At 35.4% G+C, this 21,411-nt stretch overlaps 1 protein-coding gene across 5 annotated transcripts in view; it reads left to right on the top strand.

Annotated features, from left to right (window-relative positions):
- Nucleotides 1-21,185, top strand: part of CDH10 (cadherin 10) — a 348,546-nt gene extending 327,361 nt beyond the window's left edge. For 4 of the 5 annotated variants that reach the window (XM_081951534.1, XM_081951535.1, XM_081951531.1 and 1 more), the window contains 7 exons: nucleotides 286-473; nucleotides 2,935-3,188; nucleotides 7,072-7,208; nucleotides 8,744-8,865; nucleotides 12,643-12,751; nucleotides 14,449-14,700; nucleotides 19,702-21,185. In XM_081951534.1, the coding sequence (XP_081807660.1) occupies nucleotides 286-473; nucleotides 2,935-3,188; nucleotides 7,072-7,208; nucleotides 8,744-8,865; nucleotides 12,643-12,751; nucleotides 14,449-14,700; nucleotides 19,702-20,195 (1,556 nt within the window). In that variant the 3' untranslated portion in view covers nucleotides 20,196-21,185. The remainder of the gene's footprint in view (nucleotides 1-285; nucleotides 474-2,934; nucleotides 3,189-7,071; nucleotides 7,209-8,743; nucleotides 8,866-12,642; nucleotides 12,752-14,448; nucleotides 14,701-19,701) is intronic. The other variant, XM_081951532.1, reaches the window with a different exon arrangement.
- Nucleotides 21,186-21,411: the final 226 nt, after the last annotated feature.

Genomic DNA, 21,411 nt, shown 5'->3' with positions numbered 1-21,411 from the left:
TAACACAATTTGAAATGCTGGGAAAACAAGTTTTTAAACTTTCCAATAGAATTAGCAGACTATATTTAGCCAGTGAAGTGCAAGTTTGTTTTTGGAAGAGTCCATTTGAAAGCCGTGACTCTGTAGTTAAATAGAAAACTGATGCTCTTGGATTTAAATCTATAACTTTCCTAGACCTCATTCAATTAAAAGCAATTCACATGTTTCTTGGTCAAAGCTATTATACCAGGGGTCTTAATCAGATTTATTTATTTTTTACCTTTTTCTGATTCTTCTTCTTTGCAGGTTCAGTCCATCTATGCATTCCAGAATCTTCTACAGTTGGCTCTGCCATTGGAAGCATTAAAGCCTCTGATGCTGACATTGGGAGAAATGCAGAGCTTGAATACCGAATTATTGATGGTGATGGAAGAGACATGTTTGATGTTGCAACACAAAAGGACACACAGGAAGGCATTATAACAGTACGAAAGGTGCATATTTTTTTCAATATGTTGTATTGTGTGCTTGGAACTACTAACCATTCAGTCCTTGCAAAAAAACAACAACAACAACAACAACCAAACACCATGAAAATACCCATAAGTTGGTATTGTTGTAATTCACATTGTTGTTTATATAGAACAATTTGGTGCATGTATTGTTAACACTACGTGTTAACAATATTATGAATAAAAAGCAACAGCTAAAACTTTTTTCCTTTGGTGGTTATTTATATTTATTTTTGTATCATATCATTGATTAGGAAGGAAGGAAGAGTTAAAATGGGATACTTTCTATAGTTGACAAATTTATTGGGATATTCTTTGAAAATCTTCCTGGTGGTATATGATTTCAGCAGAATGATCAACTATACAATAACATGGAAAAAGATTTTACAAAAAATAAGATGATCTGGTTTTTGGAAAAAAAACACAATAATTTTTGATGGGTGTCTAAAAGTTCTACCAATATGTTTGTTATATAGAAGTATACAGCATTGAGATTATGTGTCTCTCAGTTATAATAACTTAATTTAATTATCCAATTCAAATTAATTTGGAATCCATAAAAAACAAAGAGAATTAAAATGCACAAAAAAGGCAGCATGGAATAAAACAATTAAAATAAATAGTACAAAGAATATAACATTTAATACAACAGAGACTCATCCAATATAACACACTTAATCCCAGCTTTGTGAACAGAGCCAGATTTTCAAGGCTTTCCAGAATCTCAGAAGAGTGGGTAGCATCCAAATATTTGGGGGATGTTGTTCCAGAGGATGGTGGCCATGAAAGAAAAGGCACACTTCCTGATTCCTGTAAGATGCAGCATTCAATTGAAAAGAACTGGAGCTCTCTCACTCACCCAAACCTACCTGGTAGGCCAAAACAATTGGAGATAGATTTGAATTGTACCTGGAAACTTCCTGACAATCAGTGCAGCCTAAGTAGAAGCAGAGGATATTATTGATTGCATTATTGATTGCCCCACTGCATTTTGTACCAGCTTTGGCTTATGAATGATCTTCAAGGGCAGCCTCGTGTAGAGGCATCTCAGCAGTCCATTCATGAGGTAGCCATGGCATCATTGATCACAAGAAGGATGCAACATTTTCTAAATATTTATCCATTTCCATCACAGATTGATCCCTACAAAGGTATAATTTAAGAAATGTGGCCCACATCTCCCTATCCCCCCCCCAAAAATGATGCCACTTTGCTTTTTATCTAGCAATGATGTATTGACCAAAGAGCAGTGATGAAAAAGTCACCAAATGATGTTCAGAAGAACTTAGTCTTTGCATCTTCTATAAAGTCTTCAGAGAAGAACATTAAATTAATTACTAGTTAACCAGCAGACATTAGAATCTTAGCTTAGTAGCCAGCTGTAACATCAAATGCAAAACGTTTAGGGAAATCATCTGGCTTCTTAAAGGATATATGTCGGTTGTTTGTTCAAAGCCAAGCAATTACAGAAGTATTTCAAACAGGTCAACTGGATTTATATTGGATGACTTTTTTGGCATCCAATCAGATGTCTTCTTTGATGGCTCCTCTTCAATGCCTAGAACTCACATTACTGCTCTGCAGTGTGTAACCCTACGCAATTCTAAAATCTCAATTTATTTGAGATATATTAATTACAATTCAGGATAAAAATGTCCTAGAAAATAAGATTAAAATGATAAGGAGGAGAGTCTCAAGATAATATTGAAAGCAATATTTATTTCTAGTATAATATTACTTCTGAGTAAATGAGAAGATTTAAGCACACTGTTCCCTCTTTTGTGTGTTTTATTTATGTTTAAACAGATTCAAAAGTATTCACCAAAGATATACAGTAAAACCACATAGACAGGTCCATTTACACACATAGACTATCATACAGCATATAAATTCTAACCCCAAGCTTTATTATCTTTTCATTTTTAAAAAGTGATTAATTGCGCTTATGTATTTTATATTTTTTAAAAAAACTATTACAAAATTCATTGTATACTAAATCTGTTAAGTAAGGGATTTGTCACCTAAAATCAGTCTGAACTTTATCTTTATTTAAAGGCACATTCATTGTACTTTGGAAACTGAAATCAGTTGTGGTATAATTTGTTCTTTGAAACTATGTAACTGTATTCATTATTCCTTCCTGCCATGATAAAAGTTGCATTGGCTCCAATATTAAAAGTAGTGGTTTACAGACTGCATAATATAACTTGGAATATAAAATGTCTACTTTATAAATACAAAAAAGTATAATAAGAAAATGTAAGAAGTTACAATAGTTTCTGTTTTATCTACAGGACCTAACACACAACTGGCCTTAAATGAATGGAAACAGTCCTTGATATACTATTCACACTTTTTTACCGTGTGCCATTTTGATACCTGAGATACTTCTGTCTCATTGTGTTAATAACTGTATTTATATATTCATTTATTTTTAATACAGCCATTGGATTATGAGAATCGAAGGCTATATACTTTGAAAGTAGAGGCACAAAATCTGTATGTTGACCCACGCTTTTATTACCTTGGACCTTTTAAAGATACAATTACCGTGAAAATATCTGTGGAAGATGTGGATGAACCTCCTATATTTAGCAGATCTTCATATCTTTTTGAAATCCATGAAGATATTGAGGTGGGCACCATCATAGGCACAGTCATGGCACGAGATCCAGATTCTGCTGCAGGCCCGATAAGGTAAATGCCAGAATCCAAAATATTACAGTTTATAGGAAGATGAATTATTTGTATCAATAGTTAAGTTCATACTTTTGTTGTGAGTGACAAAATGTACAGAAAACAAGGAGAAAATGGAGCATCAGGTCACCTATTTAATTTGAACTATGTGAGATAATCTTCTACAAGTAAATTGCAGCCTTACCCAAGTAAGTGTCTCCAGACAATACGGACAGTTCCCCATATTGCCAAACAATATGGATAATGAGGGATAAGAAATAATTTTGTTCCATTTGAAGTTCTTAGATCAGTTGTCTCACGCTATCTGCAAAATATCAGTTTGAGAAAGGCTGATATAATGAGCATCACTTTAATGTCAAATAGTGGGACCATAAGTTAGTTTTCCCTGCTTGCTTGCTTTTAATAGAGGTTCATTAATAGAACTGAAAAAAGGCATTAATAAATGGAGGAAAATTGCCAGAAATTCCCAATTGAAATATAACCTTTAATTTTAATGTGAAATTTGCCATTGTCTATCTGAAGTTTCATTGGTTTAATTGATTTGCATTGCAATTGGCCAATATCAAATACAAAAGTTCCCAAGTTGTTGGCATATAGTATCATTGTCTGAAATCTCATACTAAATATTATATATTTAAAGTAGTACCTGATGTTTAAATATAATCAATTATAATGAATAATTAAATATAATTTTCCAGTACTAAAATATGAAAAAGAAAAATAGCACAGTTCTAATATTAAGTTTAAATATAAAATCCTCAGTGAATAGTTACATAATAAATTTACATCAGCTCCATGTTTTGAATTTCTTCAAAGCACGTTTGACATGAGATTATTTAACCCAACAGCTTTATTTCTATCTTACTTGACAATACAGTAAAACTTCAGTTTAATTGATCATTTCTGGAGAAAAGGTATCCATAAAACCAGAATGTCCAAATCTACGTAATTGACCTAATTTATGTCAAGTGTATAATTATAATCACATTAGTGAACTTTATCAATTGTCTGGAGAGAAGTTTTAGAATTAATGAACTTGTCCATTATTTTCAAGGGTGAATTTCGACAAATGTTTATGCAAAGTCTTTAAATAGTGTTCCTTTCAAAGTGAATGTTCCTTTCAAAGTGAGGCCACACTGATTAACAATTACTTACAATCATTACAAACAATCATTATTGAGGGCAAGTGAGAAGTCTATTTGGACCAAAAAGGAGTATACTTTCCTGTCTAAACTCTATCTGAGATCAATGCTATTTCTATTCTGGAAACTTGGAGCAGTAATACTAGCAAGTTATCTGCTCTGGAGAAAAGTTGAAGGGCATACTTAAATGAGAAAATTCAAAGAAGTAGATTTTCCATTCCTTGAGAATTTTTTTTTGAACACAGACTCCATTTTGTTTCGTCTCTACTCTTCCAAGCCTTACTTAGATGTACCGGTATCCAAAGGGATGAGTATGCTGCAGTAAAAATATTCAAAGCTTTTTTTCAGCCCCAATAAGGCACTAACAAGTGAAGCGATCTTCTGTCCTTTGCCTGCTTTTCTCATTGCTGCTCCCTACGATGATCAGTTATGCTTTAGAAGCTTTATTTTCAGCCCTAATAAGGCGCTAGTGAGTGAAGCATTCTTCATTGCTTTGCCTGCTTTTCTCATTGCTGCTCCCTACAACGATCAGCTGTGCTTTAGTCCTAATGAGGCACTAATGTTAGAGTGAGGAGCAATGAGAAAAGCAGGGAAGATCACTTTACTCATTAGCGCTTCATTAGGGCTTAAAAAAAGCTTTGAAAAAGCTACATTCGGAGTATGAGACACACCCAAATTTTCAGCCTCTTTTTTTTTTTGGGGGGGGGGGAGTGTATCTTATACTCTGAAAAATACGATAGTAATGAAAGCTGATTGGCTCTGCCAAAACTTGAGCTCTCTAAAGCTGTCAACAACTGTCCAGACATTTTGTATAGTTGTAGAATAACAAATGGTAGTCCAGAATCAGTTAATGAAATACATGGATAAATTAAAGAAAAGTTGGACAAATCATTACAGGCAAAACTGGAAAAGCCTGAGCTTATATCATTCCAAAGGCAATTTATGACAGAGGATAAACCCATGTCATTAAACCAAAATACGAAGTCAAGCACTACTCGTAAATCCATGCTAGCGTAATATTTTTTTGTTAATTTGGAAGTCCTTCATATAAATGTCCCCAATCCCCATGAGGATATTCTTTCATAATCTAAAGATTATGACAACCATTATTAGAGATGGGCAAACAACCATTACTGGAGATGGGCAAAATAACTGTCCATCTAGTTTGTCAGATCTTAAAAAAAGGAAGATTAAATAAAAATAAGCAATGTAGTTTAAGAACGATATGTTTAGATATTTCTGCATACTTCACAATTTCCAGAGATCTAAAAAATTATTTGGTCAGGAAATATCTCAAAACATTAGTGTCAGTTCCAGTGTATTTTTCTGTGTAATCTCAGAACAGATTCTGAGATGCTTTGCGGGTCCTGCTGCATCTTACCATCTATGGTAAGATTTAAACTTTTACAAAATACTCTGTAGGTAAAGAATGAATAGAAATAGTGATCATACTGAAAGGCAAAGCTCCCTAAGCATTTTAGACACTTTACAGTGATAAAAGGTGTATTTCAGAGTAGGAGCTCATTAGAGCTTTCTAATTATTATATTTTTTAACCAACAGTGGTAATAGGGCTAATAAAGGTAAATTACTGTATTTATCAGAGGGGAGCAAAAGTTGCTATTTGCCAATTAAATTACAATAAGTGATTATTATGCTTCCTGCCAAAACTGTCTTTTTAGTCAAATAGAACAGCACTTGATGCAACAAAACTGTTCTTATGAAAAGGAGAGATTAAATATAAGCTCTCTGGAACAATGATTATATATATTTAGGTTAGCACCATGTATCTTTTCAACATTAGCAAATCATGTAGAAATTACCTTTTATGCTGATATACTTCATTGCTACCTTGTGTTTCACAGTTAAGAGGCATTGAAAAGGCTGCCTGCATGATGTTGCTGATATGAATATTCTCTATATGTTACTGGAAATATATGAAAGAAATGTATAACAGAGAAAGTTCTCAGTAGAAAAGGCACATATGAACTATAGCATTTCAGGTCATACAGAATCAACTTTTATGTTTTGCTCCATTTGCCAGCATCATGGATGCTTTCATGCATTGCATCCAGCTCTGAATTGCTTTGACAATACTGTCTATGAAACAGAGCAATGGAAAATCCATAATATTGTGACCATCTACTGAATGCCACTAATTATGAGCTGAACATCAGGAAGATTTTTGGTGTGGTGCAAACATATCCTTGCTGTCACATCTAGTTCCAACCATTGCAGCTTAAACTTTATGCATATTAGAATGGATACAAACATCTTCATATTCAATCTGATTGATGAACTGTCAGTTCTAAATATGTTTAAGTCTAGAAATGCCAGTCATCTCTGATTAATTTTTATTGTCACAAACTGTAATATTGTCGCTGTTCTAATTATTGCATCTTGAGGTAAACAACTTCATGAACTTTGCTTTCTTAAGAGCTCAGTATTTGACAAGGCAACATATGGTGGGGTCTGGGAGGGGGCAGGTGTTGAAATCATCAAGATGGGCAACATTTTGCCATGATGCAAGCATATTGAATATGTATGCATTGTTGCCATTCTTATAAAGGGTGTGAGATTTGCATCTCAATACTATCTATCTCTTGCTGATTTTAATGCTTTTTAAAAGTTGCTGACAACTATATCACTACTCGCAATTAGAATAACTTGTACTCCCCAAGATTATATGTGGTATATATGTACATCTCAACATAAAGTTCTTTTTCTTCCTACCAATCGTTAGGTTTTCTTTGGATCGTCACACTGATCTTGATAGAATTTTCAACATACATTCAGGAAATGGATCTATCTATACTTCTAAGATGCTTGACCGAGAAATATCACAGTGGCACAACCTTAGTGTAATAGCAGCAGAAATCAGTAAGTTCACTACTATCAGTGTATATATTTCATTTATTGTTTCTAGTGAAATGTATCTTGGTTATGTAATACAGATAGGCCTTGATGTACAATTGAGCCCAAAATTTCTGTTGCTAAGCAAAATATGTATTAAGTGAATTGTGCCCCCATTTTATGATGTTGTTAAGTGAATCATTGTACTTGTTAAACTAGTACCACAGTTGTTAAGTGAATCTGGCTTATTCGTTGACTTTGCTTGCCAGAAGATAGCAAAAGGAGACACTGCAACCATAATAAATGTAGATCAGTTGGCAAGTATCTAAATGTAAATGATGTAGGGCATGCTATAATGGTCATAAGTGTGAAAAATGGACATAAGTCACTTTTTCCAATACCGTTGTAACTTCAAACAGTCATTAAGTGAACTGTTGTAAGTCGAGGGCCATCTGTGTGGTTTTGTGGTCCTCCAGCAAAATATGTGTGTGACCGTCTAGCCTTCCCTAATTCAGCACAATTCAGATATGTAAATTGTGACTTCAATGCATACTTCCCTGGTTAGCCATGTAGCCATAATGTCATACAAAAACAAGATAAGCTATTAGAAAATAAGTTTTCCTTTCTTTTGGAAATGTTAACTTCTGAATCATCCCCATTTGTAATCCTACAATGGCATGGCTACAATTTATATTAGGAAGGGATTTTATTCAGCACCATAGTAGTAAGGAGGATTTCATCACACTGATGAGTATATAGTGTTTCTTTATCAAAATAGCTATTTTGTGGGGTGTGAAATCATTAGCAATTTTCCCTATTTAAGGCTATCTTAATAAGTGATATCAAAGGTTGTGTTGCTTGGTGATGTAGAGAGGAATTTGGAAACTAGAAAGTTTGGATAGGCTGAAAAGGGAAATTAAACAAGAATATAGTTGTGTTCTTATCCAATTGCCCTTTACTTTATTGAAGCTAATTAAAAATAATATCCTAATCAGATATGTCATGGAATAACTTATAATAATGTCATTCTAAGGAATCTGTAATATCAAATATATTTTTCATTGAAACTGGAAGAAGCAAATTTTCCTTTATGCTTCTTCCCATCTTTCTAAGTCTCAAAAGAAACTGTTTCTTTCTAATTTGTTGTGCTTCTTTGTTTCACCCAAAATAGGGGGCGGTAAGATGCTTCTTGCTCTGTTTTAAACTGCCAGAAACTTCAAAATAATAGATTTAAAATGTTGGCCCTATCCATTCATTTGAGATTGATGCCACTTTGGCTCTCAGAGATGAAAAATAGTAAATTCTGGTCACTAAACTGTTATCCACCACTACTTTATATTTGTTTTTCTTTGAAAGGGCATAGAAAAGTAAGTTTGGTGCCTTCTGTCCATAACAGAGCACAAACTGGGTGCAAAGAGATTGTCAGAAATGTCTTCAGATTGAAAATGTGTTTATCCTTTAAAGAAATATTTAAAGTAAAATGTAGTATATTTGTGGACATCCTGGTTAAGGACTACAAATCCATTTTTAAACAAAGTTGCCTATTTCCCCTGCTTTGACAGACAATCCCAAAGAGACAACCCGTGTTTCTGTGTACGTACGAATATTGGATGTGAATGACAATGCACCACAATTTGCTGTATTCTATGACACTTTTGTGTGTGAAAATGCAAGAGCAGGACAAGTAAGTCAATTGTGCACATGCATCAAACTTTCTAGTTTTGTTTTAGGAACAGGAAAAATGAAAGGTTTCATCTAACAATAACTTGGAAATATGACATGAAAGTGGAAAAATGTCTATCAATAAATCTGAATCCAGTTTTGTATAGATGTGCTTTCTAGCAATGCTAACACGACCTTTTTGTATTGTCACCAAACACTTTGGGTTCTTCAAACTTATTTTTTCCCTCAACTTCTTTTTGTTTGGTTCTTTTCTCCCAGAAATACAATAATTTTGTATGATATCTTTGTGGAAGAAAAGTATGCTATAAACTATTTCTTGTAATCACTTTGTGTGTGCGTGTGTATATGTGTATATGATTTTTTTTTCTTACACAGCTCAGTCTTCAGTTGATATGGATCAAAACATCACTGACAGCATTTCTTTCTGCAAATACTATTTTCATCTCAGTCAGCTTGTTGTTGACAAATGTCACAAAAGAATAAAAAGTTGTTAGTTTTTTTTAAAAAAACATGTTTTCCTTCACCTACAGATGAATATAGAATACTGAACACCAATAAAGAATAGTTTCAATATAGTGAAAAGCAAAGCACCAAGCTCAGAATTCTGTCAGAAATGTCCTTTTGAGACAAGGGAAAACCAGTTGTTTTAACAGTAAAAACTGCCCTTTCCCCTTAATTCCAATGTGTAGGAGAAGTTATGAGAACAAAGCAACTTTGGAAAGTTGATTCTGAGTGAACAAATTACAAGAGGAAAGGAGAAACCAATTAATCACCATCCTACTTTCGTGATATTTTTTTTCAGAAAAAATAATAATAGAAATCAAAAACTGGGTTCATTAAAGGAGCAGATTTGGGACACCCTCCCCCTCCTCTAAATCAGACCATGAGTAGTTACTAGTTTAGTTTTACTATAATAATGGGGAACCTGTTTTATGGAATTGCTGTTGATATCAATAATTGTTAGGGGGTGGAGGCTAAAATATATGAAGAACGGTTGCAGGAATTGGGCATGTCTAATCTAGTGAAAAGAAGGACATGATAGCAGTGTTCCAATATTTGAGGGGCTGCTACAAAGAGGGGGGGGTCACTTATTTTCCAAAGCACCAGAAGGCAAGACAAGAGACAATGGATGGAAACTAATCAAGGAGAGAAGCAACCTAGAACTAAGGAGATAATTTCCTAACAGTGATCCTAACAATTAACCAGTGGGACTGCTTTCCTTCAGAAGTTGTGGATACTCCATCATTGGAGGTTTTTAAGAAGAGACTAGACAGTCAGTTCTCTGGGATTATATAGTGTCTCCTGCTTGAGCAGGGGATTAGACTAGAAGACATCCAAGGTCCCTTCCAACTGTGTTATTCTTCTCTGCTTTCATAAAATTAGGAAGCACAATTGATTGTGATTGTTGCTGGGCAAATCTTAGATCAAGAGAGTGGAAAAGAAAAGATCAAGGACTAGGTTGTGGCAGAAACTTTTTAAAAGTAGACATTGTATAAATATAGACATTAGGGATATTTCCAGAGAAGATCTGCCTGGAATTACCTGGAACATTATAAAAGGAACACATTATGAAGCCACTGCAATTAGCCAAAGTAAAGAAATCAGATTTTTTTTAATATGGTACCCAGAGTTATATTAAACAAATAATTTACCATCTTAGATAGAGAAATGTGCATTTGCTTGATGAAGTAAACACAGTGGCATATTAAACTAATTTTATAGTCTGTATATATATTTCCCTGTTTTAACCTGTAAAATGAAATTGTGTCGTATTAAACAGAGAAAAACATACTTTTTGCCTTACTGAGTAATTTAAAAATCAGTACATTTAACTCTTCAGAGAAAATTGACAGAGTATATTAAAAACCCATGGATGTGTGCAGCAAATGATGGAATGAATGGCTAAAATATATAGAGACACTATTTTTTTTAAAGGAGGGGGAATAAAAAGCAATCTCTCACAGCCCAATTTCTTTGAAAGACTTGCTGCTCAAATATTGAGAGAGAAATGCAAAAAGCAGCATTTCCATTTAAATGCTAATGGTATATTGCAAATTAATAGAAGAAACGATGTGTGGTTTTTCAAAGATTTTTAATATCTGAATGTTCATGGTTTTCAAAGCATTACAAACCATCTGGATTTTGGAAATACAGAAATTATCAAAATATAAATAAATTCTATATCTCTTTCAGAATAAGATATATAAAGACAATACAATATACCTCAGTGCAAGAACAGCAATAAAAACAAATGCAACTGCAAGTACATTAGTAGGCATAAGTAACTCTGCTGCATATTGATTTCTCACCTATTGCCTTGTTCCATGTACCTTTGTCTTGAATGGAGGTAATCCAGGCATGAGAAATAGCTGGGGTTTGGAATTATACCTTGTGACCCAAGGAAATCAAGTATGAGTCAAAGTTTCCTGACAGAACAATTAGTCAATGCAACAGTTTGCCTTGAGATGTAGTGTGTGCTCCATCCCTGGAATTTTTAAAGAAGAGATTGGACAGCCATTTGTCTGAAATGGTACAGAATCTCCTGCTTGAGCAGGGGATTAGACTAGAAGACCTCCAAGATCCCTTCCAGCTCTGCTACTTTGACATTTTATTGTAATTTGGAACAGGATTGACAAACAACATGGATTTGACTGTTTTCGCACTGTTTTCCTTTTCTTCTTTCGTGCCTTTGATGCCTGTGTTTTGTATTATGACAGCCTAAAATTAAAATAGGAAGTGTAACCCAAATCTCTCAGTTTTGCTGGTATGATTGCATGAAACAATTTTATGTGCAGACATTTTAAAGGATGAATGGGGAGTCAGAGATTTGAATGTTATGCCATAGTTTAATGTTGGCTATCCCAATATAATGAAAGCAAACATAGTTGTGCCCACTAGCATTGTTGTACCAGGTGTACATGTGTGTATATGTGTGACTGCCAATGCCATTACTGCAACCATTTTGTAATTTATCCAAGGTGTCACTACCCAAAAATATTAAGAAAACTCGTTCATGGTAATATCAAATCGGGCCACCGGTAGAATCTTTGGTAGCCATGATCCTCTGTGTATCTCCAGATTTCTTAAGTATCTTGCTAGGCAACAAGGAACCAAAGGAATATAATTTATATTTGTTGAGATCTGCATAAAGTTATTTTATTGAAGAGAGGGAGGAAATGGATGGATGGATGGATGGATGGATGGATGGATGGATGGATGGATGGATGGATGGATGGAATAAACTATATTGCACTAAATTAACATTATAGTGTAAAATCATCATTAAGGTTTTGTATGGAACAGTTAATTAAATAAGAAGTGGGAAATCCTGAAAAATTATAAGTGTGAATCGCCAAAAGAAAAACCAACCCTGCATTGCATTAATGCTACTTTGCTTCAGTCCGTTCATCTATATGCATTCTAAGGGGAAGAGAGAAATTAAAACACAGCATGCTTATCTCTCCATTAGATTTAGAATTGTGCACCAAAGGGCCTAATGCTGAGATCAGTTGGTTTTGAGTTGGTTCTAAGAAGCCCAACTGAAAACTGTGGAAAGCCTGTTGCCTATCCCACCTTAAGAAAATCAGTCAATGTGGCTAATGTATTGTGTGCCATTATACTAACACATTTTAATTTTATTAAATTATTTCAATAAAATTATTACATTAATAATAAAATAAAAGATATTTTATTACTATCTTTTGTGACTCTTTTTTTATTTTTAAAACAGTCGTGTATGTTGCAAACTGTATTTTTTTTTCTTTGTTCTCCCCTGTAGCTAATACAGACCATTAGTGCTGTTGATAAAGATGATCCCCTTGGAGGACAAAAGTTTTTCTTCAGTTTAGCAGCTGTTAATCCAAATTTCACCGTACAAGACAATGAAGGTATAATGCATACACAACAAGGATGATTAATTCTCATACACATGTCTACAGTGTAATGTACTTAGCAGTTAGATGTTATCTGATTCAGGAAATTAGGATTTTTTTTTTTAAAAAAAGAAATGATTGGGGAAATATACAAAGAATAGAAGAAATGACAAATACAACATAGTCTTCATAAATCAGAAAACAATATACAACATAGTAATCAGAAAACAATATACAACATAGAAATTAAATGAGTAACTTTGAAGAAACTTAACTATAATGAAACACTTTATATCCTTAAAGCAGGGGTGTCCAAACTTGGGAACTTTAAGACTTGTGGACTTCAACTCCCAGAATTCCGGGAGTTGAAGTCCACAAGTCTTAAAGTTCCCAAGTTTGGACACCCCTGCCTTAAAGAGTTAATATATACTACCTTTGACTTATTATTAAATCTAGCTGTCTTGACCAATCTCTTGCGCCATCTTTTCAGTTTGGTACAATATTTTATTGCATTTATTTTATTGTGTTATATTTATATAATAAATTAATATTCATATAATAAATTCTTAATTATTAAGCTAAATTATTTGACATTAAAGACTGTTATATTATTACTCGGGATTTATGATTATGGATAAGTGTTTTTAATACATGTTGATAAAGGAAGTATAGGCAAACAAAGCAAGTTTAGCAAGTTTGAAATGCCAAAAAAGTGAAACCGAAAAGGATGATGAGGATGATTTGATAAATCTTTTTAATTACTGAGCGGTGACCACTTAACATTTTGAAATGTTATTTTTTTCAGAATTTCCAAATAACTGCTTATTATTGAATCAAAAAGCTTTTTTTTTTTTTTGTAGAAACAAGCCACTTAGATTTAATAGATCGATAGAGGTGGGGTGGGGAATATAATTGCTTTCCATGCAGAAGCCCCCAAATTAAAATGCTTTTGTACAAAGAAGTTCTACTTAATCAGCATATAACAACGGATGAGTTTAAATATGTATTTCCATATGTATGAGCCAGGGTGGTGCAGTTGTTAAAGTGCAGTACTGCAGGCTACTTCTGCTAACTGCAGGCTGCCTGCAATTTGGTAGTTCAAATCTCACCAGGCTCAAGGTTGACTCAGCTTTTCATCCTTCCGAGGTGGGTAAAATGAGGACCCTGATTGTTTGGGGCAATATTCTGACTCTGTAAACTGCTTAGAGAGGGCTGTAAAGCACTGTAAAGTGGTATATAAGCAATAAGTGCTATTGCGATTTCAGAACTGGACCTGGTGTGGCTGTTACATTGCAATTTTTTTTTAAAAAAAATAGAGATCTAGTTTACCTGCTAGATCTGTCCAGGAAATTATCCTATAGACTCTGAGAGTTCAATTAAAGAGCTGTTTTGTTTTCTAATATGCTGCCTTCTATCTATTATTATAATAATTAAATTATAAGGTAATAGATAATGTATCTATTACCTTATAATTTAATTCTCAAACAAAGTTGCAAATGTTTGCATTTATCACTGAGAAGCCACGCATATACATTCAGTGAAAAGGAGAAAAAAAGAACACCTTTGCCATATTAATAAAAAAAAATACTACTAAAGTTTGTTTCAATGTGTGGTAAAGTGAAGCTGTAAGTGTGCTTACACTAGAAGTGTGGATTACATTCCTTGATGGGATTAATTGTAATGCATGTTTTGTTTGTGACTTCTTGGTTCAGATAACACAGCCCGGATTTTGACAAGAAGGAATGGCTTTAGCCGACATGAAAAAAGCACATACCTTCTTCCAGTGGTGATATCAGATAATGACTACCCCATCCAGAGTAGCACAGGCACACTGACAATTCGTGTGTGTGCTTGTGATAGTCGGGGAAACATGCAGTCCTGCAATGCTGAAGCTTTGCTCCTCCCAGCGGGCCTTAGTACCGGCGCACTCATTGCCATTTTGCTCTGTATCATCATTCTCCTGGGTAAGTTTTGAGGGAATAATCACATGCTAAGCGTAATACTACCAAATGCTAGATATTACCAAGCTGTATTGAGTGCAACCCTTGCAAAGAAACATTGTTGACTCTCCTTGCAACCAGTCAGAAACTAAGCCCTTTGTAGCTACTGTAATTTGAGAGTCAACTTTGGATTATACAGCAGTTCGAGAACAAGTCATACAGAGGCAGACAGTGTAAGCCCAGGTCAAATTATAAAATACTGCATTAAAGTCCTTTACAAACCACAAAGAAAGCATGAGATATTTATACCAGATATGCCCAAAATGGGAACACATTAGGTTTGAAGACAGAACATTCAAAATGTTTCCTTGGAACAAGGTTGACTTGGCTGCATTGTTATTGAACAAAATTATGAACAGCTTGAGTGTTTTGCCTTTCATTAAAACAAAACTTGAAACATTTTCAATGTTCCTTCCATAGGAAATGTTTAAAAAATTGATATGAGTCCTTTGCTCACTTTTACAGCCTACCTACCAAAAGCAACTGGCATAGCCATATACAATGGCTGCCACTTGTCATCAAAATTGCAGGAAAATATTAAATAAAACTCTTGAATAGCAGGTCAAACTAACCCCCTTTCAATCAACACCAGGAAGCAGGAGACTACAAGACCTCCAAGGTCCTCCCAACTCTGTTTCTGATGGGATATTTAAAATATGCACAGTCCCAAATACTTTGAAGATTACCATATCATACCAGAATGTAGACCTGGCTGCTGGTACTACTGCAGGTAGCATATCCACCTAGCCTTCCCATCTGGATGGCCCCAAACTCCCTCTCCTCTGAAAGCCCATTATAGCTGTGCACTTAATGTCACAGTTGCCTTGTGTTCCAATGAACTCTATTCAGCAGATCAGGAAGCATCTACCCATAACTTGATCCTCCATTCCTCTTAGTGCAAAATGACAAAAAAGTAAAATATACAAACTCCACCTTTATGTATCCAAATATATTAAATTAAGTGGCTGTATGGGTTGGTACCTGATGCACACAGATATTGCAATATTTCTTCCAGCATGTCACAGAGATAGTAACAACTAGCTGCTGAAAGTAGCCAAAAATTGCCCTAATCCTAACTAACTAATAGTATCACAGCCTGCTTGTTCAAAGCCATCATTTTCATAAGAGCTAGTGTGAACCTGATTACTTTAATGTACCCTGCAGTTTATTTCTTCATGGCTGTTTCATTCATTGTAATGGCATCTTGCTCTGTTTAAGACCAGGTGCCTTATCTCTAGGCTACAGAGTGTTGCCGCAGTGGAAAAGATACCTGTTTGGATGCCTAAGAAGATCTTTAAGCATTCTAGACAGCAAAATATGTTTATTGCATTCATCCTGCTGGCCCATTTTTTACTAACAACTAACAGGAAGCATAGCATGGGTTTTCAAGATTAAGGTTGTGGTGTATTTATCACCAATGCACATTAAACCTAATTAAAGGAATTGTGTCTCCCAAATGATAGACAGGCCTGATTTTCAGGGATCCGGCAGAGAACATCCTTTGAAACACACACCCAGAAAAAAGTCTAGATTAAAATCAAAGGCATTACCACTCTTTTCTCTATCTCATTTTTAAAAAAAATACATATTGTAAAGCTGGACAGAAGAAATAACACATCTTAACTGCCATCAGAATGTGGGAATTACAGTATTTGAAAAGCAGACAGCCATATATCCATCAGTTTTAGGACAAGCAGCAGTAGTAGCAATCCAGAAAGTGACAGAATCCAGTAATGTGTTTTGATGCGATCCAGACCTTCCTTTCCTGGTGTTGCACTAGCAACAAACAGATCCAGACTAGCTCCTCATTATGTCATTTGCTGCTTATATGCCTACTGCATTATACCAACATTCAGTTCCAGATTATCCTTAGCTGGGCTAAGACAAACATTTATACTGGCCCAAGCAGGAAAATTCAAAAGACAATGCTCCTTTTTGCTAGAAAGGACATCTTAACACGGTCTTCTTTCATACTTTGAAGAAAGCACTCAAAAGAAAATTGCCTGGTTTCAAATAGAGAACACTCAAGTCATTTTGCACATCCCTAGTTATAGTATCACAGTAACTCAAAGTGTGTATATTTCTATCAGCTACCTAGCAATTCAGAACCTTTCCTTAGTATTATTTAAGCCACTGTGGCCTCGGGATTTTAGTCTGAACATATCCAGACTTACACTAATACATACACAAACAATGTTTTGCTTAAAACATAAACCGTCATTCACTGAAAGTCCTTTCCTTTCTTAAACACATGTCATTTATCAAGTAGGCTATATTAAAATTTCCATGATGATTTAGACAATTGTTTTTGAGATGCTAAAGTTCTCATTTGATGAGTTTAGTACCTCATTTTTTAAAAAAACGAATGTGTAAAATGTGAATAGTTTTATAAAACTTTCATATTAAATGTATATACACATATTAAATATATATACACACATACACATACACATACAGATACACATACACACATACATACCATACACACACACACACAATTTCACATGCTTTCAAACTGCTAGGTTGGCAGAAGCTGAGACAAGTAATGAGAGCTCACTCCATTACATGGCACTAAGGATTTGAACTGCCAAATTTCCGACCTTTCTGATCGACAAGATCAGCCTCTAAGCCAATGTTCCCTTTCATTTTTTTTCAGTGGGTGCGGAAAAGTATAGTGTTTGAGCGGCACATTTTCATGCCTGAGCACCTGAAATTTTTTTAGCCATAAATGCCATCAGAGCAGATGTTGGGGAGGGGGGCAAGGAGGAAAAGGGTACCCTCCCTCTCCCTTAGACCTCCAAGAAGGAAGGAAGAGAAGGGAGGGGGAGGGAAAGGAAAGGAAATGGGAAAGAAGAAAAGGAAAGGATGATGAAGGGAGAGAAAGGGAAGGGGAAAGAAAAGAGTAGGGAAAAAGAAATAAGGAAAGGAAGGAAAAGAAAAGGGAAAAGAAAAGAGAAAGGAAAGGAAAAAGGAAAGGAAATGGAAAAGAAGGAAAGAAAAAAGGAAAGGAAATGGGAAAAAAGAAAGGAAAGGATGAAGAAGGGAGGGAAAGAGAAGGGAAGGGAAAAGAAAAAAAGAAGGGAAAAGGAAATAAGGAAAGGAAAAAGAAAAGGAAAAGGAAAGGAAGATAGAAGAAGGTCAGAAAGGGAAAGGAAAGAGTGGAATAGATTGGTACTGCTCAAAAATCAAGTCTCAAGATCCCGTGGACCCCTTTGGCTCAGGCAGTCCAACTCCACGCTACTTCCCTCTCTCCGCAAAGCGAAGGGATCACAGAAAGGCTGCTGAGCCCAGAACGGGCCTTCAGACAACGCAATGCCTGAGAAATGCGGGATGTGCAGAGAAATGCAGGCTACAACCAGCAAATTGCATTTTCCCAGGAACCGACGAAGCTCCAGAGGACATATGGGAATTCTCCCTTCTGCAGCATCATTGGTCTCCGGGCAGAGTCTTCCTTGACTTCACCCACTGGAGGAGAGAGTTCAGTGCAGAGATAGGAGGGAGGGAGGGGGAATATTTTAAGTCATATTTTAAGACATTAAAAAACACTGCACGGCAGTTGGAAACTGCTGCATGGCATTTTCTCGTTAAGTGCGTGGCCGCGCAACTTAGAGGGAACATTGCTCTTAGCCACTGAGCCACCGCGTTTCTTATATTGATGTATATGGACTGCAAATACATAGTTTTGTTAGTAATTCTTTCCTCAAAAGAAACAGCCCTCTCTTCATCTTGCAAGTCTGAATGAAACTGTATAGGAAAACAAATCAAATCTGATCAAAACTTGACACAATATGTTTTGCAAAAGAAGAAAGCATTGCTACTGTGTTCTATTGCGCTTTAGTTTAAAATAAGAATTTCTGAATGACTTATTTTAATATTTGCAAAGAATACCCTGCAATGGTATAAGACAGACACATAAGGAATAAAGACCTTAATAAGGGTCTTAATGAAATGTTTGTCCCTTTTTTTCACTATGATATATTTATAGTAGCTTAAAAACAGGGAAAAATGGAAAGAAGTATTCAGTTTTCAATTTGTGCGTAACTGATTTCTTTTATGGTTCTTTTGTGTGTGTGTGTGTGTTTTTAAAAAAAGAATGGTTAAGCTGATGGTTGATAGATTAATCAGCAGCTGTTTGGCAATGAATCTGTCCTTTCTTGTTCAGGTGCAAGAATATATAATTATTGCTTGAAACAAGGATAGAAGATGACAATTAACTTCCTATTCTTTTTCTGTGTTTCTATAGCAGCCTCCTCAATCTAATGCCCTCTAGTTATATTGGAATCAGAACTCCCCAAATTATCAACTCTACAAAACAAAACACTAAAGGAAAGCAGCAATGTTGGTCTGCTTCAGCAGGGATTTTTACATTTCTTCCTTGGTTCATTCCACACGTCCAGGATCAGAATAATTAAGATTTATCCAAAAGGAACATAGCAAAACAGTTGTATATTAAATCTGGGAGGGCTCAGTAGCTTAATGATGCTGGAGATGGTCTCTGCTCCAGCAGTTAAGAGTCTTAATACTGTGGAGCAGGGTGAGCACCATCACTTGCCTCAGCTTCTGCCCACCTAGCATGTTTTATGCAAGTAGATACATAGGTACCTCTTCGGTCAGAAGACAAACTGGTGCTCCATGCAGGCAGTCAGATTCCTGCCAGCTCTGAATCTTCCCAGTTTGCAAGGTGGATCCAGGGGAGGGAGGGGATCCTTGGATGATGCTGCAAGAACAGCTGCTCATGTTTCTTCCAGTTCTTCTTTCTCTTATGGTGCACCATGGGTAGCGTGCAAGCATGTACCTGACAGCACTGGTAAACAGGCAGCCAAACTACTACTCTGCAATTGCATTGTAGTCTCCTGGCTAATGTAACAATAATGATAATAAACCAAGTTGCATACTTATGTTTATGAAGAAAAAGTATGATAAAATGTGATTTTTAGTTAATTCATGTTTTTTCTTTCTTCCAAGTTATAGTGGTGTTGTTTGCTGCTCTAAAGAGGCAGCGCAAGAAAGAGCCTCTGATCCTGTCTAAAGAAGACATCAGAGACAATATCGTGAGCTATAATGATGAAGGGGGTGGAGAGGAAGATACCCAGGCTTTTGATATAGGCACTTTGAGAAATCCTGCAGCTATTGAAGATAAGAAACTCCGCCGAGATATTATCCCAGAAACATTATTTATACCACGGAGGACTCCTTCTGCTCCAGATAACACAGATGTCCGTGATTTCATTAACCAAAGGTTGAAGGAACATGATCATGACCCCTCTGCTCCACCTTATGACTCTCTGGCAACTTATGCCTATGAAGGAAATGATTCTATAGCTGAATCCTTGAGTTCTTTAGAGTCTGGCACCACTGAGGGAGACCAAAACTATGATTACCTCAAGGAATGGGGCCCTCGGTTTAATAAGCTTGCTGAGATGTATGGTGGAGGCGAAAGTGATAAAGACACTTCCTAACCTACGGTAGGATATGTAGTTCAATTGAGAGGAAGTAACTTTACGGATACGTTTTCCACGTGACAATATTTGATGTTCAGGAGCATTCTCCTACCACTCAGCACAATGTTTCTTTTTCTTCTTCTTTTTTCCTTCATTTTGGTTTTTGAATTGCTCATTAATGTCCTTTATTCTTTCTTGTAAAATGTCACATGGAATATATTCAGCATTTTATTTCACCCTGTTCTGAAAGCCAAAGCAATTGAAATTTGGTGTCATCCATTTTATTAAATAAAGGAGACACTGTTTGAGCAGGTATATAATCTCTCAAACAGTCAGATGAGAGTTGCTTCTGTTAGGTACACTCGCAAGGACGGCTTTGAAAAAGACCCAGACTGTGATCTACAAAAGGATCACGCATGCACATTCCACATGCCCACCCACATTTTCCTTGGAAATGTGTTTCTTTTTCAGAAACTATGCACAGAAGACCCCCCCCCCCCATAAACCTTATTAAGCATTTTCATTCAGAGAGTGTGCTCTCTCCTAAATCTACACATATAATGAACAAACTAGGGTTTGGTTTTTGTTTAGCTTTGGGTTTGTGTTTCTTTGGAGAAAAATAGCTCCTCTGGAAAATAATTTAGTGCTATATACCATGAGAGTTTTTGATAGACACGTTCAGATTTCATTGTTTAAGAACAACAGTTATAATCGGGGGGTTTCTGCTTGTGCAGCTTCCGAAAAATGAACTGGGGAAAAAAATTGAAATGGTATGCACAGAGTGTCTGCGCATTTCCTTTTGGATCATAACCCAAAAGAAGTAGGAAGAAAACAGTTGCCCCTATTCTGTACATTTAAAAAAACGTGACCCCTGAAAATGTACACGTGGTGTTAATGTGATATGCAGCTGGTTTAAAAAGAAAAATTTTGTGCAACTTCATTTCATCAGATTCTATCTGCCAATGTTTTATATTTATATTTTTGTATTTATTTTTAAGAAATAAACCAGTTTTATAACGATTCTGTTCCCTGATTGTTCTATAAAAGGAAATAACGTATTACAAGGTTAAGTAAAGCTCTCTGAACATGTAAGCAAATGTTATTAAACATAGTGAGGCACACATTACTTGGGACTGTTAGGCACTGTTAGTTTTAAGGGTTTCAAAGAATGATTATTGTGAATTCACTTAAGATTTTATTAATAGTGCAATCCTACTTTACAAAGTTATAACAG

This window comes from Natrix helvetica (assembly GCF_964273705.1).
Source record: "Natrix helvetica genome assembly, chromosome: 4".
Taxonomy (NCBI): Eukaryota; Metazoa; Chordata; class Lepidosauria; order Squamata; family Natricidae; genus Natrix; species Natrix helvetica.
The sequence above is the reverse complement of the archived record's forward strand: the minus strand, read 5'-3'. Positions and strand labels throughout refer to the sequence as shown.